Genomic DNA, 21,087 nt, shown 5'->3' with positions numbered 1-21,087 from the left:
GTTGAACTAAATGCCATGCATAATTTTCAGGTAAGCCAGCAGATCCTAATTCAGCAGCATGGGCAGCCTATTACGCCCACTACTATCAACAGCAAGCACAGCCACCCCCTGCAGCTCCACCTAGTGCACCACCTGCCACTCAGACTAACGGACAAGGTACCGTGCTTGTATCAATATAACAAATATACCAAAATAGCTTTTTTAATGTTGAAGTATCTTATTCAAACCTTAGAATATTTTGAAAGAGTTGTTTTATTATAATTTCATCAATTAAATATTTGAAGCTTTGTATGTTGTAAGATGGTTTCAGTACTAAAATCAGTAAGACAAATCTAAAGATGTTTGGGACAGCTAATTTATGATAAGGCATTAGATTGATGAGAATTTTAACCAAAGTTGGGCTGGGATTTGGGCAACTTTCCAGTAATCTCCTTATCTCTTCCTTACTAGTTTTTTTATATTCCAAGCAATTATGTTGATGAGCCAATTAAATACAACTCCCAGGATATCATCCTTCTCATAAAATGTGTCCAGAATTTAAGAAATACTTTTTTTCTAAAGTTATTCCTCAGAAAAAAAATCTAAATTCATACAATATGCCAAAATGTTTTAGTAATATGGGAATGAGCCCCGAGCAATAGTAGACTTGCCTTTTCACTACTGCAGTCTGGAGTTTGTATACATTATCTTGGCTTTCAGTTTATGCTTTGCAAGCAAATGGGTTACTCAACTTCGTTGAAATTGAGTTGATGTTAAATCAGGGTATAAAATCCTGTACTGTGTAAAAAAGGTGGGGGTAGAAGATACTAAATGAATTATAAATTTAAAGTTATTGTCTTTTCTCTTTTTATAAAATGGAATGTATATATAGACATATGTATATTTCAGCAGAGTGGGCAGTGGATTATATTTAGAATTGTAGTGCATGGTAATCTTGCAGGAAACTGGGTTGAAATAGGCTAGTTTAGTGATTGATTAGTTTAAGAAAAAGGATTTTTAAGTCATATATTTTGGGGAGTGGAAGAATTGGATAGAACTGAATAAATTTGGAGAAGGCTGCTTTGAAATGTTAAATTAATATATATAAAAAAAGTTATGTTGTAATAATAATAATATTTTATAAGTTTGGGGGAGGAGAAAAAGGGTAGATTGTGAAAAGCGGAGAAAAGCGGAGTTATAAGAATACTATGCTAAGGGTCAGTACTTTGAGGAGTGAGTAAGGGCATGGTAAAATATTATGTAATTAATTATGAATTAGCTTATTGTTGTGAAGAAGAAGTCACAGGGGGGGATGGGTGGTGAGGGCGGGTTGGGGAAGAAGGGAGGAAAAGGGGGAAAAACTTGTATTTGAAAAACTTTTTCAATAAAAAAAATAAAATAAAAAAGGTGGGGGTAATAGGCTTGTGAAGTTAATACCATTCAAGCTTGGTTTCGTAAAGAAATGTAGGGTTTCAGTTTTAATTTTAAAGTATATAAGAGAAATATGACAATAATCAGCAGGAATTGTGAAAAATAGTCCAGTAGAACATACTATGATTGTACTAGGTGAAAACCCAAAAACTGAATTTGAATCTAAAATTAATTCAGATCAACTTAATGATTTAAAGGTTTATATCATATTTCCAATCAAATGATTACACATGAATCGACAAAAATAGTGTTCTTAACTTGAATTGTATATTCTTCCAAATATTCTATTTGGTTTAATGATGGTAACAATGTGGACACATGCAACAGCAAATGTTGCCATTACAAGGGTTTTGTGTGTGTGGACCTTTAAGAGGCACGTATTAGTCATGGAGACAGATTGATTTGTGCATAATAACTGTTCCAATTAAATATAACTGAAACAGTTGAATCATTGAGGAGGTCTGATTTATCTCCCCAGATAAAGAAATGTACATATCTTAATGGTTAAAAGATGGGGCACCTGCAGCTAAATTCTGTGCATGATAGGTGCAAATAAGGCATTTCTAAACTGAGACGTGCGAAGTATTCGAAAATAAAAATGTTAGCTCTTGATGTAAGATTTTTACTCTTAATTAGAATAAAATATAAGTGATTGGAACTGAATCTTTTTAGTTTTTTATTTTACTCACACTATTTTTTGTTCAATCAGGAGATCAACCAAATCCAGCACCAGCAGGGCAGGTAGATTATACCAAGGCTTGGGAAGAATACTATAAAAAAATGGGTATGTTTTATTTACTTTTGATTTTAGTATTTTACTTCTCAGAAGTTTTACTGATTCATACACGATTTTATTTTGAAAAAACAAAACTCCTTTTGTGATTTGAGTGTGCAGAAAGCTTTTATGGCATCTTTACATTTACAGAGGAAAAGGTGCATTGTGCAATCTAATTTTCGTAGTTTGATTTCTGCAACAAAAAACCAACAACTAGGAGTAGTCTTGCAAGCATTATCATTTATATGGGAAAAGTTAAGTTTAATAAGGTTTATTTGATAGACTTAAACTGGGCACATTTCCAAAACTGCCAAAACAATTTTTAGTGGAAACATTAGTACTTGAGACTAAAAGCCACTAAATGAATCCAGTCCATTGCCTCATGTCAGAATGTTTCCAGCAGCTAACATGGGAACAAATAAGAAAAAAGTCAAAAATTACTTACCAAACTTTAATTTTTACTGTTCCATTATGGTCAAAAAAAATAAAATACATTTATTATAGTCTTTGACTAGTCTTCGTAGTAAAAATGAGAAACAGTTTAACGCAAAAATTTGTTATTGGGAAAGAAAAAAACAATAGGATAGTATAACATCTAATTTAAAATTTTGCGCAGTTGTATGACATGGTGAATATATTTAGCCACCTGTTATTTGAATGTGGGGTTAGCATCCCTTAAAAAGTAATTAATCTAAAATTTATCAGAGTGGCCCTCATATTTGGAAATGATTGAGAGGATCAGAGCATGTCTTTGAGCATAGTAAAAAGGACACAAGCATGAGTTTACTTCCCTGAATCCACAAGGGAAAAGTCTCTGCAAATAAGGAGTCCCATGAACTCAGTAGAATAGACCTAATAGGAGGGCATCAAAGCAGGCTCTAGAAGACGCCTATCTATACTTGCTTAGGGTTAGATTGTATTGATACTTTGCTAGGGAGATTCCATTGTGATCTGCTGTTTCCTGTTTCTCATATCAGATGTGTTAAGACAGAATTTTTGTGTCAAAATTAAATAATTCAGCAGTTAAACTGGATCCAATTCCATTCATTTAAAAAATATATCTACCCTTTAAAGTGCAAGACCCCAAATCTTCTGATACTGTAAACCCTATTCTGGTATTAATGTTCTTGAAAGCACATATAAGTAAAATGTATTCATAAAATGCTAGTCCTAGAATATTTCATTGTATCAGCAATATTTACCATTTTCTTTATATTTTCCATTAAACAATAAAATTGAATCTGAATCACAAATGCAGCTATTCTAGTTTCATGTTCTGTTGTGAAACTACATTTAATATGGAAGTAGTAGATATGAAATATGTGTGTCCTTTTTGTTAGATAGGTGAATACATGCAATAGCTCTAATTTTATTTTGTTGGAAGCCACATATATGTGTTTGCATTTGCATCCAGTGCCATCAATGAAAAGCCTAATTTGAAATAGGAGATTCTCTCAGTAATTGGTTCTAGTCTGGTGTTTGCCAGAATTAGATGTTAAAATTATGCCATCTTAATAGTCATTATCACAATATTAATTCCCAAAGTGTTCTCAATCTAATTTCCTTTTTAATAGATGCAAGAGATTTTAAGTGTAAATTACTTTCACAGCACAATAAGAAAATATAACTTGCACTCCTGATTTTGATAATTTGATCCATTTTATATATTCTATACTAAATGCTGTATACATTTCCATTTACCATATTGAGTTTTGCTAAAATTTGGCACTGGTTAATTTTTTTGAAGGACTTAATTGTATATCTTCTAAATTCCTTCTAACTTTGTAACACTGAATCTTAAATACTAATTATTTAAGGTTCAAATTAGCATGTTATAATTTTTATTTTTATAAATAAAAGTTTATTTTTTTAGTTTAGAATTTTTATCCTTTCTCCAGTGAGATTAGTAGTTGGCAAACTATTTTGACAACATTATATGATGTTAGACAATTGTCACAGAGATGACATCCCCTCCTACATGTTAAGTATACAAATGTAACCTAGTTACAATTAGTGTCTATCCCAATAAGGTGTTGCTTATAACTAGTTTTGATAGTTTCAGAATTGGAATTAATAGGATTAGAAAATATTGTAATATCCGTTTTTCTTTTTGTGCCTTCATTTTTCTCAATGCAACTGTCTTCAAAATATGAATTGTCTTAGTTTTGAAGTATTGTATTCCACACATTTTCATCACATATAGAACGATTCACTTCAAGCTAAATTTAAGTAGGTAGGGTAGGAAAATTCATGATCATCAGATATAATGCTCTTTTGATGTTAAGCATGCTGCCTAAATTGGTTTTAGATACTAATTTATATATAGTCCGAAGAACCAGAATGAACTAATAATGGAGAAACTGAAGCCATAGAACTAATATATGAGCTTTTGGACATTATCTTAACATCCATCACAGAATTTATTCTGAAAATAAATGCATAGCAATTTGACATATGAATAAGAATTGAAATATTAGTATTATTTTAAATCTGTACACCATTCTCGATTTACTTTGTTAAATACAAAACGACTGACCCATATGTATCTTAAGTTTCTCGTTATCCATTTTCTTTTATTGTTTATATTAAATATAGTTGGAAAAAATTTGAAATATTTAATTAAAAATAAGATTAATCAGCAATAAGTTGATTTAAAAGCAGCTTTATGGTTGCTGAACGGTTTTAGCTATTCTGCATTCTTTTACTACATGCTAGTCCTGAAAAACAAAAGTTAACCTAAGTATTAAGCATATTTTGATAAAAACTATGTTTTTTTAATATTGGAAAACATTTTCATATTTAGAAGGAAAAGAGCACATATCCTTGGGTACAGATTTCAGGGCAAGTTCCCTTAGGGTGTGCCCCCCCCCCCATTATATTATATAAACCATATAATGAGAATAGTTTTTCTACACACTTGCATAGAATATGGGATACATTTCCAAGCATTTTCAAACAAGCAAAAGTAGGTTGGATTATGCAAGATGGTTTGTATGAATTATTGGCCTATCATAATACCTATGTTGAGCAAACATAGATATACAGCATACAACAGACTACTGTATATAAATTGAACTCAAATTAATAAATTTTAAGTATTAAAAACTAGAACAAAAATTAAAATATTAGATTTTAATATTTTCTGATTTTCACTATACATCAAAACAAAACGACAAAGAACTCTTCCATTGTATTCTTGACTGTAATTGTGGTATACATGGGAGCTGTGTTTACATTAAAATGTGGGGGGTTTTGCAGGTCAACAAGGGCAGCCACAAGATTATTCAAAGGCTTGGGAGGAATATTACAAGAAGCAAGGTAATGTTCGTTAGAAATGAGATTATTTTGAGCTTCCTTTGCCCCTTTTATGGCACCAGAGTTGTGTAATCTACATTTGTTCTAGGTCAAGCTGTTCCAGCTCCAACTGGAGCCCCACCGACAGGTCAGCCAGATTACAGTGCAGCATGGGCTGAGTACTATCGACAGCAGGCAGCTTATTATGCCCAGACAAGTCCACAAGGAATGCCACAACATCCTCCAGCACCACAGGTAAAACAGTCTTGAATTATTTAGCTAATATTTTAGTGAGATACTTCTTTCAATTTTTGTGGGGTGGAATTTTGTTTGTTTTTGCATGTCTCCCACATAGATACCTTTCTGAAGTATGCATTTTTCCTGATAAAACGTAACTGCAAATGAATTAATGCTCTTTTAACTGGAGATCTGTGTTTGTCTTTGCATACATTCAGTGTTTGTGATCTAAAAATTTCTCCTCAGGGTTTTTGAAAGCCATGCAGGAAGCCACCAACATTGCATTAACCAAATTTTCTTTCTTAAAGGCTTCACTCCTGAGTTAGCGCAATTTTTTAAAAAATATTTTCTTTAACTTTTTGTGTATTTCTTATGTATTTCTTCGCACAGGGCCAATAATAAGAAGTGGACAATACAGTATTTGCTTCATTATGTGGGGGAAAAAAACCTTTGTTAAATGTATGGATGCAGACGCCTTGATGAAGATCATAATTTTGTTTGGTTTAAAAATAGTGTTTTTTTGAAATGTACAAAATATCTATCACAACTGATAGGAGGTAATATTTCTGTGTAGAAATGGAAATTGGTTTGTTTTTAGTACATTAGTGTAGATGTACACATTCCAGCAAATGTATTTGCAACTATTATGTGGTCAATGCTTTGTGATATAAATGTACTTTTTCAATGTATACTTGATCACTTTTAAATGCTTGTTTTGTGCTTTGCAATAAATAATATGAAACCTCCTGTGTTGGTAAGTTGGATATGTGGGTACTCAAGAGAATTCAACAATATTTTTTTTAGTAATTCTGTACATGTACACAAGTAAGACTTTTCCCCTCTCTTTTAAGTTCAGGCTTGATGTTGGTATTTCCCCAGAATAGGTTTAGAGGGATCTCTTTTGTGATTGTATGTTACTATTTAGCATTCTGATATCTTCCTCTCTTTCTACTTGTATAAAAATTGCATGTATGTGAAGGTATTTCTTGACATACTTCTGCATTAACAGTTGAAATTTCTTTTTTATTCATGACCACTGTCCCAGACCCGTATAGCTGCTATAGTTAACATTTGTTTTATGTATGATTTAATTCTTCAGTATATTTTCCAGACACATTATTAAAGTCAGTTATCTAGAAAAACAAAATGTGCTAAGCGGTTGGTTTGCAGCACTTTGCTATAGAATTCAGTGTAGTAAGGATGATTATGCTTTTTAGTTATAAAACTGCATTTGTTGTAGAAACATGCTGTTTGAGTCTTGGAATGTTTAATGAAAAAAAAGGTTTTTTCAGATAAGGTCTGTTTTTAAATGTTGAAAGACTAGTTTTTAAGTTATGTTTGAAAAGTCTCTGTCATACGTTTTACTTTTAATAATTCTAATTGAAAATTGGTGTTCTGTTAAAATCCACTGTTTGCTTTTTTGCATATATTAGATTACATGCAATACAGTTTGTCTTGCCATTGTCTGTTGAAGTGCAGGTTTGATCCAGCCAGTATAGAACTAGCTCTGTAGGGGTGAGGAGGACTGTGCTGTGTATCATCCTTGATTGTTCCTTCAAGGAGCATTGCACTGTAAGTACATCAGAGTGACAAAATGATGAACTGCAACAGTATCTTTTTGTCAGTGTTCCACATAATGCAAATGCCATACCTGTGTGAATATTATGTTGGAATAAAATACAGTGCTGATATTTTAGAAAATTACAATTGGTTGTTTAATCAGATACCTAGATATGCATAAATATGTGTGTGTGTATGGGTAAGTATTTTGAGATATTTAGCTTTAGCTAAAGAATTCATCAATGAACTAACATTGTTCATTAGGGTTTCAGAAATGAGATATATTCAGATATCAACTTATAAATTGTTAACATTTAAAAATGCTTGTCAGGAGGAAGTTGTTTTTGTCTTCAGTTGTCTGCATATATTAGTGATGCAGCTATATGCTATTTTTCTAAATCTTTATTAGCCTTATCTTTAGAAAATCATTTTGTTGTTTTGGAGTGTTCACTTAGAGTGGCTGCAAGAGAAGAACTGAATGTGGTCTAAAATGAAGTAGTATTATTGCAAAAATAATTAGAAATGCATTTGTTCTACTGTAGAATCAGGAGGGATTTTTTTTTTATCCCAGTTTAGTTTAGGATTTACATTTTGAAAAGACTACTAGAAGTTAATAAATATATAGAGAAGTAGGTTATGAAGTCTCTTAAATATTTTGCATGTTAAATCTGTAGCTTATTGGAAAATGGTGTAGTTATTAACTAAACAGAACAAACATTCACCTGATTCTTTATCATTCACCAAATGGAGGCTGTTGATTTTGATTCATTTAAAGTATAAAATCTTTATTAATTGCAAACAGTGCAATTATTTATACTTCACAGTGCCTTCCCAGATCTTCCACCTTAGGTTCTGCTGCAAAAAGCACAGGTAAGCACAACCTAAGGAAGTGTATAAATACATATTTCAGTATATCAATGTTGTCCCTGTGAGAATTTTTTTGTGCTTGTGTATTCAAAAGCAATCTGCCAATATCTTTTCCCAAATGTATTCTGCTATTCATGGTTTCATTCCAATGAGAATTCTGAAACAATTATTTACATTTCTGGGTAAATGTGTATCTTTATTTTTTTTTAAAGATAAGTGGATTGCTGCAATAATTTTTGAGTAAGTCACTTTTACTATTTTCCCTCAATAGTTGTTACAAATGAATATAAAGTATTTTTTCAAGATGCAGGAAATATTGGTCAGAACTTCAACAGCCTTCACAAATGCTTTTATAATGTGGATGTTATACCCAAATACTACGTATTCGAATATACTGTATGTTTCTCTCAATCTTAAGATGATACACCATAAACCATAAATTAATGTAGCTTGATTATTTCATGCAGAAGAAAAAGAAGTGAGATTTTACTTTTGCAAAATAGTTCTAAAAAATATTGTGCCAGTGATATGTTAACAAGTTTGGCAGATCTTTTCTTTTTATAGCAATTTCCTTCCTACTTTGCTATTTCAGCTGAATTGCTGTATATTTTTGCTAGTTTTAAAATGTTTTGTATATGACTTACTTAGGTAGCTTAATTTTCAGTTTAAATAGACAATTTTAAGGCAGTACCATCAGTTTTTGTTTGTCACTTAATAAAATGTTTTGATTTTATCGAAAATCCTGCTTTTCTGTGCATGAAAGGAAAATATTCAAAAACCCTGCCTTCATTTTCACACACAGTGCTGAAGATGCTGCAAGCACCAAATCATAGCTCATAAAATCAGGTCCTGAGGTAGTTACTTCCAATAAAGAGGATTCCTTTGAGTGTATGGCCCTGGTGAGCCGATGAGCATGGACCATAGAAGGGCTCCATGTAGAAGGTAAAATTGGCAAAAACAATACCGATTTTAAATGTATCCCATACTTAATGGTGTAGGGTATAATTTGCCTGTTTTTATCGCTTCTCATTCTTTAAAGTGCTATTTGCTTGACCATAAATGTTCCATAACTTGTTATGTGGTAATTATAAAAATTATTTATCAGTTTACACTTTGCTAAATAGTCAAGCACGGGATATGTCTTGCGTTTACAACTAAATCAGTAGTTGTACTTGAATTCCCTCAAGCCACTTTATTTTATTTTAGGGGGGGGTTATACTTGATATGTCAGATTAATTTTTATATGAAAGCTAGCTACATGCTGAAGAGCTTCATCTTGGTTGAATTTTGTTTCACCATTATAAAAGAAAACTTGTTTTTTTTCCTATTCATTTTTAACAAACAGCATACATTGAAATTTAAGTCAAAGACAGGAGATGTAACAGGGGAAAAAGTTGTTGACGTAGGAGGTGAAGATCTGCGTTAATAATTTTTGTTTCGGTGGACCTATAGGCATCTTCTTGTACTATAGCTTTTATATTTGGTTTGTCCGATTTCTTTCAGAAAGATAAGGTTGGATTGAAGTGTTCTACTCTCAATATGGAACCTTTGAGCCGAATCCATAGATAGTTTTTCTTTGTGCAGTTTGTGTGTTATAGCAGGAAAATATTTCTAAATTCTAATTGAATCCCAGGATTAAATGAAAGTAATGAATGTTTTAAAACAGAGGAACATCTTAATTTCAGCTAATGTCTTTAGATTATCTGTTGGTATGTGTTCTGTATAGGATATTTGCTAGTTAAAAAGCAATCTTTATCTAGAGTTTTGTAAATTACACCTCAGTGATCTTGATAGGTAGGCTATATCATTCACTAATCCTTTCTTCTAAAAATATTGTCAACTGAGATACATTTCATAAGTTTGAGGGTAGAATTTTACATTTTTCTTTGTGTATTAGGGTTTTATAAAGTAAAACATTGGGTCCTACAGAATATGTACAATAGATCCATTTTTCTATTTGTAGTACCCTATCAAACTCTTACATTTATGCAACTTTATCTTAATATGCATGAAAGGCATTTTTGTCCTGAGAATAGTGTTCTCTGCAGAAACTACCCGTGTTAAAAAAGAAGACTGTCTTTTAAAGGCTACTGTGATGGGAAGTATCTTAGGCAGATGCAGCTTGGACGTGAGGTAAATCCAATGCTTTCCAGTATGTTGTGTTGAGCTTGCCTATTGACAATGTATGTACTCATGAAAATACATTAATTGTACTGTTTTGTATGAATTCTCAATAAATGTAAACTAATGGACAAAAATTTGTCTTTTGCATTATTTAATCTTTGAATGGATTTTTTTAAAAAAAAATATTTGTACATCCAAAAACCTATTAAAGGTGAGTGCTACGGCCTTGATAAAGAAGAAAACATTCAACTTTAGGAACAGAACATATTTATTATCCTTCCATTGAATACAGAATAAGTAATTTGGTTCAATTTTTTTAAAAAATCTCCTGCATAAAAATTTATTCTGACTTGCTCTGGCAACTAAAATACAAGCCCAAACCAACTGGAAGATTTGCAAATTTATGTGAAATTCCAGTGCATATTTTAATTATGTGATGGGATTTAGTTAACTGCTTTTCATTCCCCTCCCCCCCAAAAAAAACTTATTCATCTGTTCCAGATTTATAACTGTATTAATAATATATGTTATTTAGTTTGGAAATAGTAGTGAGATGATTAAGTTCTATAAAAATGAGATGCAAATTGAAAAGCCACCCACTATTACGCTAACAAATTGAACATGATGCAGATTTGCCCAGCATCTTGTCTGGAATACTGAACTGAAATCTACCATCTAATACCATATAAAAAGCAAATGCTTGATTTTAAAGAACTTAATTTACAGCTGAATGCATAATTTAATAGTGTACATTTGGTTTCAGGCCATTAATAATCTTGATTTTATTTTGTTCATACAATTTAAAATAAAAACATTAAGCAAAGCGTAACTTAAAACACTATGTTACCTTTTAGCTAATAGTGTAATAAAGGACATCCTTTTTTGCCCCCAAAGTTGCCCTGATCAAAACATTTGTGTAGAATGAATTGCTCTTGGCTAAAAGATTAAAAATTACAAACTTGCCATGTTTTGGCATAAAATTAAAGTTGCAAACAATAGAATTGAGATTTTCTGGTCAATTATTCTTCCCATTTAGTGCATTCAAGAGTGCTTTGTTTGACCACATATTTTATGTTGGCATAATGAAAGATTCTAGAACCACATGGCAAACCGTTTCATGCAGTTTGATTTGCCTCATGGAACATCATCACATGGACCAGTACAGTAGCATAAATAAGCAGCCATCATTTATAGATTGCACTGCTATATGTCAAATGAGCCAAACTTTTATTGCCCGAATTTCAGTCTGAAAAGTATTCAAATTGAGGAATGATAGACAACTTCTTGGCCCCACCACAGGAGAAAAAGATAGATGGAGTGAATGAAGGGAAGGAAGGCTCCAGAAATGGTAGGATATTTAATAGTCATCAGCTAAAGGAGAGAAGAGAAGAAAGTGGAGTTAAGAAAGAATCAACAGAGAACAAGAACTGAAGACTTGATAACCTGTGAAATGCTATCTCTTACTTTCAATAGTGAGAATACAGGTGCTAGCGGCTGTTCCTCTACTGTTTACCGCTTTACACATATATTCTCCTTCATCTTCTGGGAAGGTCTCTGGTAAGTAAAGGCAGTATGTTTCTCCTCTTTCAATGTATTGGTAATCCTCACAGTCTTGCAACATTTCCCCTTCAAACCACCATGTAACTTCTGGCTTGGGTTCACCAGTTATTTTAACAGTAAACCGTACTGGTTCACTGTCCACAACAGATACATTTTTAAGAGGCTTTTTGAACCATGGAGCACCAGAACGGGCTTGCTGTTCTTCATCTTCATACACTGAGCCATTAACAATACTTCCTTCCTCGTCTTCCTCTTCCTCTTTTTTCTGCATTTAAACAGACATTGTGAATATTTTAACACAAGTTGTGAAGAAATAGAAACTAATATTGATAATTGGATTTCAAAAGGCTTGGGTTACCAGAGTTAATTAGATCATTTTCAGCTGTTCCCCTAAATTAAAAAGGATCAGCAGACTAAAGTGCTGAAAATCAATGTATTTACAGCAAAATGATAGATTTGAGTAACATCTACCTAACACTGACACAAACAGCCCAGTCATCTTCCAGACTAATGAGAATAAAATATGCCAGGGAGAAACATGAGCATCTCTTTTAAGCTTTTTAAGAATAAGGAAATAATTAAAACAACAAGGGTGTATTATAGCATAGCAGAATAGCAGTTTCATTAGGCTGCTTTTTTCACATGTGAATGTCATTTAATCAAGGCAAGGGAGGAGGTTCGTTCAGTGAATGCCCTAATGTGGCCACTACAGAAAGATATGCCAAAAGCAGAATAAATATGCAATAAAGTATTTGTCCATATGAACATACCCATTGCAGATAAGGATTCTTATTACCTTACAATAAAAAACTTGTATGTTATGGAGATCAAGTAGATACTAATACCTTTTGTAATGCTGCATCTATTTCTTTCTGTTCAAATTGCATACGTAGCAGCTTTTGTTCTTCAATTCTCCTCTGTTCTTCCTCTTCTCTTGCTTTTGCCATTTGTTCAAATCGAGCTTTCATGTCAACTTTGTGTTTGAATGGAGCTTCACATTTTGCAGCAGGCTTCACATCAACTTCTTCCTCCTGGAAAACAAAGTAAACTTATTAGGAAGAAACTATCTTCAATCTTCAAAACCCAACAATAAGGAATTGTGTATCAAAATAATATACAAATTACTGAATCTGCCAAAACTATTCTGAACAATAAAACATTAGAAATCCATGGATTATGATAACTTCTAGATTTGTGAAAGGGGAAATAGAAAAGCTATGCATTTGCTTTGATTAATGTGTGAATAGCGCATTCTATATGCAGTTTTGGGAATTGTAAGAACATATGTTTTCTAAGTGAAATAAGGTTAGTTATAAAGAAAACTTAGCTGGGAATGGTGTTAAGGAATTGTAAACGACTGTTGAGTTTAGGTATTTTTAAAAGATTGAACACAAATGTTTTATGTTTAGCATATTTATAGATAGGATAATTAGGGTGAGTATTTTACTTGAAATACCTACACAACAGTGATGGGTTGCTACCGGTTTGGACCGGTTCACAAGAACCAGTAGTAAAACCGGTGGGAGGCCCCGCCCGCTGCCCCGGATGTCGTCATTGGTGATCTGCGCATGTGTTGAAGCTTATGCGCATACGCAGAAGCAAGGCACGTGCGTGAGCGATCCCATTGCGAACTGGTAGTAAAGGTAAGTAAAACCCAGCCCTACTACACAAGTAGTCCTTTACTTTGTAATTGGCATCAGAAACTATGTTGCTAAATGACAGTCATAAGGTGTAATGTCACATAACCACTAATTTAGAACAGCAGTTCCTGCCATCCTAGTTGCTACTGTTGGGCAAATCCTGTGCAGTTATGGCATCTCTCAATCACATAATAATCATTTGTAATCCCCTTTCCCATTGACTTTACTGTATTTGTGAACTGGTTGCCAAACACCCGAATTTCAATCACATGACCGCCAAGATGCTGAAAGAACTGCAGCCACAAGGTCTCATTCTAAATCCACCTCATTCAGCAATACCATAACTCTTAGTTAAAATGAGTGGATGTAATTCAATTCAACCTTTATTGTCAAAGCACAACACGTGTACAATGAGATTGCCTGAGCCTCCCTTCATGCACTCCCCAACATAAATACATATCAATAACTTACAGTGAAAAAAGAAAATCCCTAACCCAATAAATCATGCTAACAACACACAATCCTCTATACATAAATGTGCGTAACATTGCATTATAATATATTGCACCAATATGAACATGTGCCAGCCCTGCAAGTCTTATCATACTACATGCTTATGATGTTATGTTGCCTTCAGGAATCTGACAGCCCATGGATAAAAGCTGTTCTTGAGCCTGTTCATACGACTGGCTATGCTACTATATCTTCTACCCAAAGGTAGGAGAGTAAAGAAGTGCTGACCAGGGTGTGAGTCATCCTGAGTATTTTCCTCACTTTTCTAAGGCAGCGAGTCCTAGCAATTTCATCTAGTGATATCGGAACAGCCCATGATGTTTTGTGCCGTGCTCATCACTCTTTGTAATGTCTTTCTATCCATGGTTGTCAAGTCAGCGTACCATATCGTAATGCAGTAAGTGAGGATGCTTTCTATTGTGGACTGGTAAAAGGAGGTCATCAGTTGTTCAGTCTTGTTCTTCCAGAAGACCCTAAGGAAGTGGAGTCTCTGTTGGGCCTTCCTGGCCACCTGGGTTATGTTGTTTCTCCAGGTGAGATCTTTGCTAAGATGGACTCCCAGGAATTTGAAGGAGGGGATTCTCACCACACAGCCCCCTTTGATGTAAAGTGGGGCAGGTTCCTCTCCTTCCAGAAGTCCAGGACCATCTTCTTTGTCTTGCTGATGCTGAGGTGCAGGTTGTTTTCTAAGCACCATGTGGATAGTTTTTGAATGTTATGTGAAGACAGTAGGTACATCGCTTCAATTGGCATATACATGGCTAATAATTTTTTTTTAAAACACCAAATAGTCCTAGTAAGCCTGAAAGGTTGCCTTTTCTTGTTATACTATGTTGGGTATTGTTCCAAATCTTTAATCCCTAACTTATAAATTCGATGTTAATGTTCCATTTCAAACAAAAATAGGACTGAAAAAAGAACACCTGAAGCTTTCATTATGCTTATATTAAAGTACCCGTTCAAGAGTACTGTCTACTCTTTGAGTGAACAGAATACTGTTCACAGTAATTGCTGTACCTCATTAAAAACCTAGTTGCTTATCTTCAAGATAAAAGAAATAAAGGAATGATAAGTCTATTCATTGGTTTCAGCACATAAAGGTTCAGGAAGAGTCAGTGGATTAGATTAAATTCAGTCCCTCATTAAACAAGTACAGAGCAGAAAAGTGGAAACTACATGCATTTGTTAGTTAGTTTAGTTAGTTAGTTTATTTGATTTGTATACCACCCTACTCCCGAAGGACTCAGGGCGGTGAACAGCCAACAATAAAATACATAAATACACAAAATTTAAAAACCCGATAAAATCAAATTAAACTTTTTGGCCCAGACAAATTAAAATACCCCAATAATTTAAAAACAGATTAAAATTTACATATTTAAAAAGGGAAGAGATCAGGCCAAGCCCGCTTGATGGAATAAAAAGGTCTTCACAGCACGGCGGAAGGAGCGCAGATCCGGGATCCTCCGTATCTCCGGGGGGAGCTCATTCCAGATGGTAGGTGCCCCCACAGAGAAGGCTCTCCCCCTAGGGGCCGCCAGTCGACACTGTTTGGCTGACGGCACCCGGAGGAGTCCCTCTCTATGAGAGCGTACTGGCCGGTGGGAGGCTATTGGTGGTAGTAGGCGGTCCCGTAAATAACCAGGCCCTAAGCCATGGAGCGCTTTAAAGGTGGTAACCAAAACCTTGAAGCGCACCCGGAAGACCACCGGGAGCCAGTGCAGCTCGCGCAGAAGAGGTGTTACATGGGAGCGCCATGTCGCTCCCATTACCACCCACGCGGCCGCACTCTGCGCCAGTTGGAGCCTCTGGGTGCTCCTCAAGGGGAGCCCCATGTAGAGAGCATTACAATAGTCCAGGCGGGAGGTGACGAGGGCATGAGTGACCATGCGTAACGAGTCCCGATCCAGAAAGGGACGCAACTGGCGAATCAGGCGGACCTGATAAAAAATCCTCCCGGTCACGGCCGTCAAGTGCTCTTCTAAAGACAGCCGTGAATCCAGGAGGACGCCCAAGTTGCGAGCCCTCTCCGTGGGGGCCAATGATTCGCCCCCAATAGTCAGTGATGGCGTCAACTGGCTATATCGGGACGTCGGAAACCACAGCCACTCGGTCTTGGATGGGTTGAGCCTGAGCCTGTTCCTCCCCATCCAGATCCGTACGGCCTCCAGGCACCGGGACATCACTTCAAGGGCATCGTTGGGGTGATCCGGGGTGGAGATGTACAGCTGGGTGTCATCAGCGTACTGATGGCACTCCACCCCGAAACCACGGATGATCTCGCCCAGCGGCTTCACATAAATGTTGAACAGGTGAGGTGAGAGGACCGACCCTTGCGGCACCCCACATATGAGGGGCCTCGGGGTCGACCTCTGTCCCCCTGTCAACACAGACTGCGACCGGTCAGAGAGAAAGGAGGAGAACCACCGCAACACAGTGCCTCCCACCCATTTGAGTGTACATAGTGTGCAAAATCTGATACAAAATAAATGTCCACATAGACATTAACACTGGTTTATTCTATAGCTGAAAAGATAATTCTTGGAAGAATTCAAGGAACAGAAAGTTTTCAGGAATTTGGATTGAGCAGTGTACCATCTTGAAAGAATGAACTGCAGGTTTGTAAACAGTACAACCTTTCTCTTAAGCCTACACAATTCATATCTGGGGAATAACTAATTTGCAGAGTTCAAATACACATTTATTAGTCATCTTAAACATGAAAAGGTTCTAATTTCATAAAGATCACTGAATGACTGGCTCAATCATTTTTTTCTCATACCAATATATTTCACAGGGATGTTCTGAGATATAAATGAATAGGAGAATAGAATATATATATTCCCTTGAATTCCCAGAGAAAATCAGTGAGGCATTTAAATTGCTTAAAATAAAAATAGAAAAAGCAAATTAAGCCACCAAAACTTAAAAGCCAAGTTTTTCTTTTTTTAAGAGCTTAAGCCATTAGACCTTTAAATGCAGAACTCGGAATTGTACCTGGAAACTGATTGGTAATTAGTGCACATGAAATAAAAACAGGTTTATTTTTATTTATGTTCCCAATTCCTATGCTAGCTGAGCTCCATTAACTGTGGGCTTGGAAGAACATCAAGCGTAGCCTGACATAGAATATGTTAGGTAATTTAAACAAGATTATGCACCATCCTGGAAAGCTTCACATGTTTCAAGAGTTCCTAGATATCAAGTGTACTTTAAGATACTAGAGGGTAGTTTCTACAAAGTGACTGTAATCTAGCAAGCAGATCATATTCACCTTTTACCAAGAATTTTATTCCTCATGATTAATTTCATCTTGAAAATTTCTACAATAAATATACAGTGGTATCTTGCTACTCAATTGCTTTGAAACTCATCAAGTTTGGTATTGCATTTGATGCAAAAATTTTGTCCCAGTATTCATCTTTTGGTACTCAATGCGCAAGCTAGAACTTCCAGGTGTCGGCTGCCTTGTGACTCACTACATTACATTATTCTTTATTTGGGGGGGGGGAATGGTTTGGTAGTCATTGTTTTTGGTATTCATCGTGCCTCCTGGAACCAATTAATGATCGTTGCATTTGTTAAACTGTATTTGTTAAATGTGTATCCTTCCTATCCATTATATGGTACCTGGGTTTTGTTTCGTTTTTACCCACAGGCATTTATGTTGTTATTTGTAGATTTGAATTTGTATTTTCTATATTGTAGGTAACATATTATCAGTTACGATATAGAGAATACAATTGGTATCGCACCTTTCACTTAACTGGCAAGATGTGAGTATTTAATAAATAAAACAGGATTAAATTGAGAGCCAGTTTGGTCTAGTGATTAAGACTCCAAGCTAGAAACGGGAAACTGTAAATTCTAGTCCTGCCATAGGCATAAAATCCAGCTGTGTGACTTTGGGTCACTCTTCCTCAGTCCAACCCACTTCACAGGGTTGTGGGGAAAATTCGAGAGGGAGGAGCATTAGATATATTCACTGACTTGAGTTATTTATAAAAACAATAAAGGAGGGATATAAATAAATAAACCAGATATATAAGATTATCAGATTGTTATGCAGATCCAGAATCCTGTTTCCTTGATAACATTGTGCTATCATTTTCCTTTGAATGCTCATTTGTTACAGCTACATCTGTTTTCTCCTAAATTGAGACATGATAATGACCAAACTATAAAAGGTCTTAAAATTATATTGGGAAGCCTCCAGTATCAGTCACAACTGCTTAAATGGTGGCCACAAATTATTTCTCTATATACTTAAAAAATAGTATACCTCTTGAAATTTTTCTGCTTCTCTTTCTTTTATTTCTTGATCCATAGCTCTCCTCCTTGCTCTCTCTTCTTCAATTTTCTTTTGTGTTTCTTCCTCAGATAATTGTCCAATTTTTTCAAATTTTTTCTTTAGGTTCTTTGGTTGAATTGAACCACTTCTTTTTAACTTGATCAGTTCCTCATATTCCCTGCTTAGCTCAAAGGTTTCACGTTCCTCCTCCTCCTATTAGAATAAAATGTTTGAAATTATCAGTTAAACAAAGAATACCTGAACAAAATCCAAGTAAAAATAACAGACATATAGAGAGAAACCACATTTACATACCACCAAGCAAAAAACCAAGCTCAGAGAACATCAAAGTATTCCTTAATTTTAAAAAATTTACCATAGAAGTTACGTATTTTATAAATTAAAAATTTGTTAGCCAAGTCTGCTATCGAGGTAAATATCTCACAACCTAAAACACAGACCTGCCCCATTTCTTGTCTGAGCAGTTCGTATTCTTGCTTCTCTTGTTCCAGTTTTTGTCGGCGTTCTTCTTCTGTGCGTCTTTTTTCTTCTTCCATTTTTTGTCTCAGTAATTCCTCAAAATTAATATCCAGTTTTCCAGGCGTCAGAGATTCTTGAGATGCAGTTTTTGACATTAGTGAAAGTTCATCATCTGGCCCCTATTAAAAAATAATCTGGTTCATTAACAATGGGTTCAGTATAAACATTAAATTATAGATTACATATTGATAATTATATGGACTAATCTTTACTAATGCCTTGGTAAAATTTTGAGAGTTTGGATTATCATAATCTGAAATAAGCTACCAGGATACTTGGATACAAGATGGGCGGTAAATAAATTTTATAAATAAATACCACTGTAAAGACATTTACATGATCCAACTTCATTCAAACTAGTAAACAAATCAGCATATTGTTTCCTCAGTCTGAGCTGAGATTTAAAAATTGGCACTAATTTATGAAGTTATGACTTGCTTTCTTTTCTGGTTTTTAAATTAACTTTCTCCTATTTATTTTAATATATTACGATTTTTTTAAAAAAGATCTATATGACCTTGATAATCTTTCTAACTCAAATTATGACCTAAAAATAACTTTATAGGTAAATCTATAGTATGAGAGGTTTCAATTAAATTGATTTTTTGTGTTTGGTTTTTTGTGTCTGGCCCAGGGGTGAAATGCTCCTGGTTCGGACTGGATCACCCGATCCGGTAGCGATTGAGGCTTGGAGAACCGGTAGCAAAAATCCCTGCCCCCACCCCCATGCCCAGCTGAGCCACGGGATCATCAGAGGCATTTTTTTTTTTTTTTACTTTTAAAAGCATTTTTTCTACAACCTCTTTGGCCAAAAAAATACTTTTAAAAGTTAAAAAAAAAAGCCTCTGATGATTGCGCGGCTCAGCTGGGATCGTCAGAGGCTTTTAAAAGCATTTTTTCTACAACCTCTTTGGCCAAAGAGGTTGTAGAAAAAATGCTTTTAAAAGCCTCTGACGATCCCAGCTAAGTTGCCTGATCGGGTTGTAGAAAAAATGGTTTTAAAAGTTAAAAAAAAAAAGTTGGCCACGCCCACCCAGTCACATTACCCCACCACCACCAAGCCACGCCCACAGAACCGGTAGTAACGAATTTTAGATATCACCACTGGTCTGGCCAGTCTTGATGTTTCAGCAGATCGAAATAAATATCAATTAGTGTTAGTCATTATTACTATGGGTTGCCCTAAAAGATTTGAGAATACTGAAAACAGCACAAGAAAACTGTGGAGAGGGAAGTATGTGAAAGAGACACCAGTAAAAATTATTTAACCCTTTCCCCAGGGAAAACTCCACAAGATCCTTGATTCACAGAGAAGTCTAGCTCTACTTCTTTTGGTTTAAGTTTGGGATTGGGGGGGGGGGTTGGTTTTTTTTTCTCATTGTTACAAGTTGATGTTAAAGTGTAGTGCCACTAATGGTTGATAAATGAATCTAGAAAAAATGAACAGCTAAAACTAGCTGAAATAGCTAAAAGGATACCTACCATGCTTTTTCTTGCCTCAGCAAATGCTTTTTTCTCCTCTTCTATACGCCTCCGGGCCTCTTCCTCTGCTCTTCTTTTTTCCTCCTCTTGCCTTTGTTTTTCTATTTCCTCAAATGTTAGTCTCAGTTTTCCAGGACGGAACTCCTTGACAGAATTTTCAGCTTCTTCTTCATTTTCTTCATTTCTCTTCAGGGAAAGAATATATTTTAAAGCAGCTTTCAAAAGAATGTTCGAATATGCCATTAATTTGAAAAATGCCTAATTACTGTGACATGGTAGGTGTAGAATAGAATAGAATAAAAACTTTATTGTCACTTTAAATGTATACTAATTCAGCACACATTAAAATGAAATTCTGTTGCATTCAGCTCTCAAAAGATAACCATTATGCATATACCCACATATACACACATATATGACACAGAGAAACCTCACAGTCTAGTTTGAATGTATACATATACATGGCGGGGGAAAAAGAATCTTGCGAATTTACGGATGGCAAGACGGATGGCATAAGGAACAAAGCTGTTACAAAATCTAGTAGTCCTGCTATATAGATACTTCGAAACCTCCTCCCAGAGGGGAGCAACAGAAACAGAGAGTGAAGTGGGTGTAGGGGCTCTAACAATGCTTCGAGCTCTAAGCACATAGCGCTTATAAGCAGTATCCTGAATAATGGGACGTGAGCGTCCTATAATTTTCTCAGCTGTCCTTACCACTCTCTGTATGGACTTTTTATCTGAGGCACTGCTGCCACCAAACCAAACAATAATGCAGTTTGTTAAAACACTCTC

At 35.0% G+C, this 21,087-nt stretch overlaps 2 protein-coding genes across 18 annotated transcripts in view; one reads left to right on the top strand and one right to left on the bottom strand.

Moving 5' to 3' along the window:
* FUBP1 (far upstream element binding protein 1) overlaps positions 1–10,401 on the top strand; it is a 30,845-nt gene extending 20,444 nt beyond the window's left edge. For 2 of the 6 annotated variants that reach the window (XM_034437043.3, XM_034437045.3), the window contains 5 exons: positions 31–156; positions 2,120–2,194; positions 5,444–5,503; positions 5,589–5,734; positions 6,107–10,401. In XM_034437043.3, the coding sequence (XP_034292934.1) occupies positions 31–156; positions 2,120–2,194; positions 5,444–5,503; positions 5,589–5,734; positions 6,107–6,115 (416 nt within the window). In that variant the 3' untranslated portion in view covers positions 6,116–10,401. Of the gene's footprint in view, positions 1–30; positions 791–1,386; positions 2,195–5,443; positions 5,504–5,588; positions 5,735–6,106 lie in introns of those variants that run through there. The other 4 variants (XM_034437044.3, XM_034437046.3, XM_087889858.1 and 1 more) reach the window with 3 other exon arrangements.
* A 116-nt stretch (positions 10,402–10,517) lies between these two features.
* The window catches only part of NEXN (nexilin F-actin binding protein), a 35,747-nt gene continuing 25,177 nt past the window's right edge, over positions 10,518–21,087 (bottom strand). For all 12 annotated transcript variants that reach the window (XM_034437040.3, XM_087889851.1, XM_087889853.1 and 9 more), the window contains 6 exons: positions 20,294–20,479; positions 18,733–18,930; positions 18,263–18,484; positions 12,673–12,858; positions 11,732–12,092; positions 10,518–11,638 (listed from right to left, as the gene is read on the bottom strand). In XM_034437040.3, the coding sequence (XP_034292931.1) occupies positions 11,625–11,638; positions 11,732–12,092; positions 12,673–12,858; positions 18,263–18,484; positions 18,733–18,930; positions 20,294–20,479 (1,167 nt within the window). In that variant the 3' untranslated portion in view covers positions 10,518–11,624. The remainder of the gene's footprint in view (positions 11,639–11,731; positions 12,093–12,672; positions 12,859–18,262; positions 18,485–18,732; positions 18,931–20,293; positions 20,480–21,087) is intronic.

The sequence above is a fragment of the Pantherophis guttatus genome, chromosome 3 (assembly GCF_059756535.1).
Source record: "Pantherophis guttatus breed Tessera chromosome 3, ASM5975653v1, whole genome shotgun sequence".
Lineage (NCBI taxonomy): Eukaryota > Metazoa > Chordata > Lepidosauria > Squamata > Colubridae > Pantherophis > Pantherophis guttatus.
This window is presented reverse-complemented; position numbering and strand designations above follow the sequence as displayed.